Source organism: Calidris pugnax, unplaced genomic scaffold (genome assembly GCF_001431845.1).
Source record: "Calidris pugnax isolate Ruff unplaced genomic scaffold, ASM143184v1 scaffold124, whole genome shotgun sequence".
Classification (NCBI taxonomy): domain Eukaryota; kingdom Metazoa; phylum Chordata; class Aves; order Charadriiformes; family Scolopacidae; genus Calidris; species Calidris pugnax.
The window spans coordinates 2,237,319-2,240,116 of record NW_015090914.1 but is presented as its reverse complement, the minus strand read 5'-3'; the positions used below and the strand labels follow the sequence as shown (position 1 = coordinate 2,240,116).

The window sequence follows — 2,798 nt, the reverse complement described above, 5'->3', positions numbered from 1 at the left end:
CCTCCTCCCGCCCGCCTCCGCGGCCGGGCCGGCGCCCTGACGTGCCCCGCCGCCGATTGGCCACCGGCCGATAGGATCTCGGCGGCCCCCGCGTTAAGGCGGGGGAGCGCAGGGCGCCGGGAGCAGAGCCCCGCTCCTCCCGCTCGGTTATCCCGCTCCCCCCAACACCCCGAGCCGGCCATGGAGTACACGCCGCCCCCCAAACCCCAGCTCTCCTCCCGCGCCAACGCCTTCTCCATCGCCGCCCTGATGTCCAGCGGCAGCTCCAAGGACAAGGAGTCCCCCGAGAGCACCATCAAGCCACTGGGTGAGTGGGGATGGCGGGGAAACGCTGGTGGCCCCGGGGGCTACCGTCCGTCCATCCGTCTGTCTGTCTGTCCGTCCCTTCCCGGAGGAGGCGGTGGGTCTCCCCCCCCTCACTCCCTTTCCCCCCTCCCAGTTTCCCCTCGGAGCGAAAACCAGTTCTCCTCTCCCCGTCACTCACCGCCGTTTTTCGGGCACCAAACCCTTTTCCTAAAGTGGGTCTCCCCCCCCTCACTCCCTTTCCCCCCTCCCAGTTTCCCCTCGGAGCGAAAACCAGTTCTCCTCTCCCCGTCACTCACCGCCGTTTTTCGGGCACCAAACCCTTTTCCTAAATCCCCCCCCCCGCCCCGGTTTCAATCACGCCCTTTGATTTAATCCGGTTTTCGCCGCCAATCTCCCAGCCCAAGGTGGTGAAGTTTCTCTCCGCCGGCACGAAAACCAGCGTCTTAAATATTTATTTAACATTTAATAAGACAAATCACGGGAGTTTTGGAGGCCAAATAAGAGAACCTCCGGCGTCCTGCCTAAGTTTGCAGAGGGCAGTAAAACTTGGACCCAGACCCCCAAAAAATCCCTTGGCTCCGGGGGGGATGTAGGTTCCCGGAGACCCCTTCACTCCGCAGCCACCGGGAGGGTTTTTGGGTTTTTTTTTTAGAGTAATTCCTCCCGATTTTCCGGGACGCGATTTCGCTCCGGTTCCGTTGCCTCGATTCCCGTTCTCGAAGGTTTTTAAAAAACATCAGCAGCTTTTTCCTCCTCCCCCTTCGTTTTCTGCGATTTGCGTGTATCCAAGAGTCGGCAGAAAACTAAAAAAAAAAAAAAAAGAAAACAATAAAAAAAACCCAAAACCCCCCAAAATGAAAACGTATTTTAAGCTTTCAGGGCGCCGAGGAACCCGTTTTCATTCGATCTTGTAAGAATTTGGAAAAGGCAGCTCTCTCTGGCGCCTGCTCCATCTCGATCCAGAGCTCCCATAGTCCGGGGATTCATTGCAAACTTTATAATTTTTTTAGTCCAGGCGATAACGTAGGCCGGGAACGTCGTAGCATTTCCGTTTGATAGATTTACAACATTAAAAGTAGCTATTTTTATTTTTTTTTCTCAAAAAAAAACCCAAAATCTCGCACAATCAAGTTTTTCAAAATTATTCTTTTTCTTTTCTTTTTCTTTTTTTTTTTTTTTTAGAAAAAAAAAAAAAAAAATCTCGGACAATCAAGTTTTTCAAAATTATTCTTTTTCTTTTCTTTTTCTTTTTTTTTTTTTAACTCCTTTGCCCACACCATTCGGTCAGAAATCGAAGGGAAACGACTGCCCGTAACCCGGCTTTTATTTTAAGGGAGATGCGGGCGAAATCCTTCTTGGCACGTTCCTCGGCGCCGGGCGGCGGATCTTCCGCGGTAGAGCCCCCCCCAGCTCAGCCCTGCTCCCCCCTCCCTTGCCCCCCACCCCGGGGTTCGCAGGGTTGGGGGGGTTTGGAGGTCGCGGGGGCGGCCGCTGCCTCAACCCGCTCAAGTTGCGCGGTCTCACTCCTGGAGGCTGTTCCTCCCCCGCGGAGCGTTCAGCCCCATCAAACCGGCCGTGGGGGGGTGGAGGGGGGGACACGCAGACCCGGTTTACCGGGAGGGCGACCTCGCTGACCGGCGTTAAGAGCCGCCGAGGGAGCGCGGAGCCTGCGCGGGGGCTCTATCCGGGTGTTACGCGCTCCGCGGTTTAGCAGCCCGGCCCGCGGAGACCAAGCGCTCCCTTTTTAATGAGAATTAGTGACCTTTTCCGTGGAAAACCCCTGGGTCGTCAGGGGTGGGAGGTCAGATCCTACCCTGGCCCTCCGCGCCCCGCGGAGTGGGTAGGAGCCGGGCGAGCGGTACCGTGCGCCGCCCCGGCCTCTCCCCGCAGCTCGGCTCCCCAAAATCCCCATCCCTGCCCTCAAACGGTGCGCTGCCGCCGGAGGAACGGCGCGGATCGGGGTGCGGAGGGGGGTTAGGGGGTTGTACTGGACCCAAGGGCGGGGGGCAGCTGAACGAGAAATGCATATTTTTATTTTTTTAAATAGTTTTCCTCGGCGGTTGCCCCGTCGTGGCTGAATCCCCTCTCTTTTTTTCTTGTCGTATTTATTTTAATTTTAATTTTAATGTAATTTTAATCTTATTTTATTTTTTAATTTATTTTATTTACTTATTCTATTTTTTAAAAAAACTTATTCTTATTTTTAAATTCATTTTTTTAATTTTAAAATTTCTTTTTTATTTTAATATTATTTTGTTTTCCCTCCTCCCCGAACCCCGCAGAACAATTCGTTGAGAAATCCTCTTGCTCCCAGCCCTTGAGTGATTTATCCAGCCTGGACCCTCACGGGGATTTTAGCTCCAGCCCTTCATCCCTGTGCACCGAACCCCTCATCCCCACCACCCCCATCATCCCCAGCGAGGAGATGGCCAAAATCTCCTGCAGCCTGGAGACCAAAGAGCTCTGGGACAAATTCCACGAGCTGGGGACCG

At 54.1% G+C, this 2,798-nt stretch overlaps 1 protein-coding gene across 1 annotated transcript in view; it reads left to right on the top strand.

Moving 5' to 3' along the window:
- Positions 1–96: 96 nt before the first annotated feature.
- Positions 97–2,798, top strand: part of TBX20 (T-box 20) — a 42,379-nt gene continuing 39,677 nt past the window's right edge. Inside the window, exons 1-2 of the mRNA XM_014949488.1 lie at positions 97–307; positions 2,589–2,798. The exon at positions 2,589–2,798 is cut by the window's right edge and continues 25 nt beyond it. Of these exons, the coding sequence (XP_014804974.1) occupies positions 181–307; positions 2,589–2,798 (337 nt within the window). The 5' untranslated portion in view covers positions 97–180. The remainder of the gene's footprint in view (positions 308–2,588) is intronic.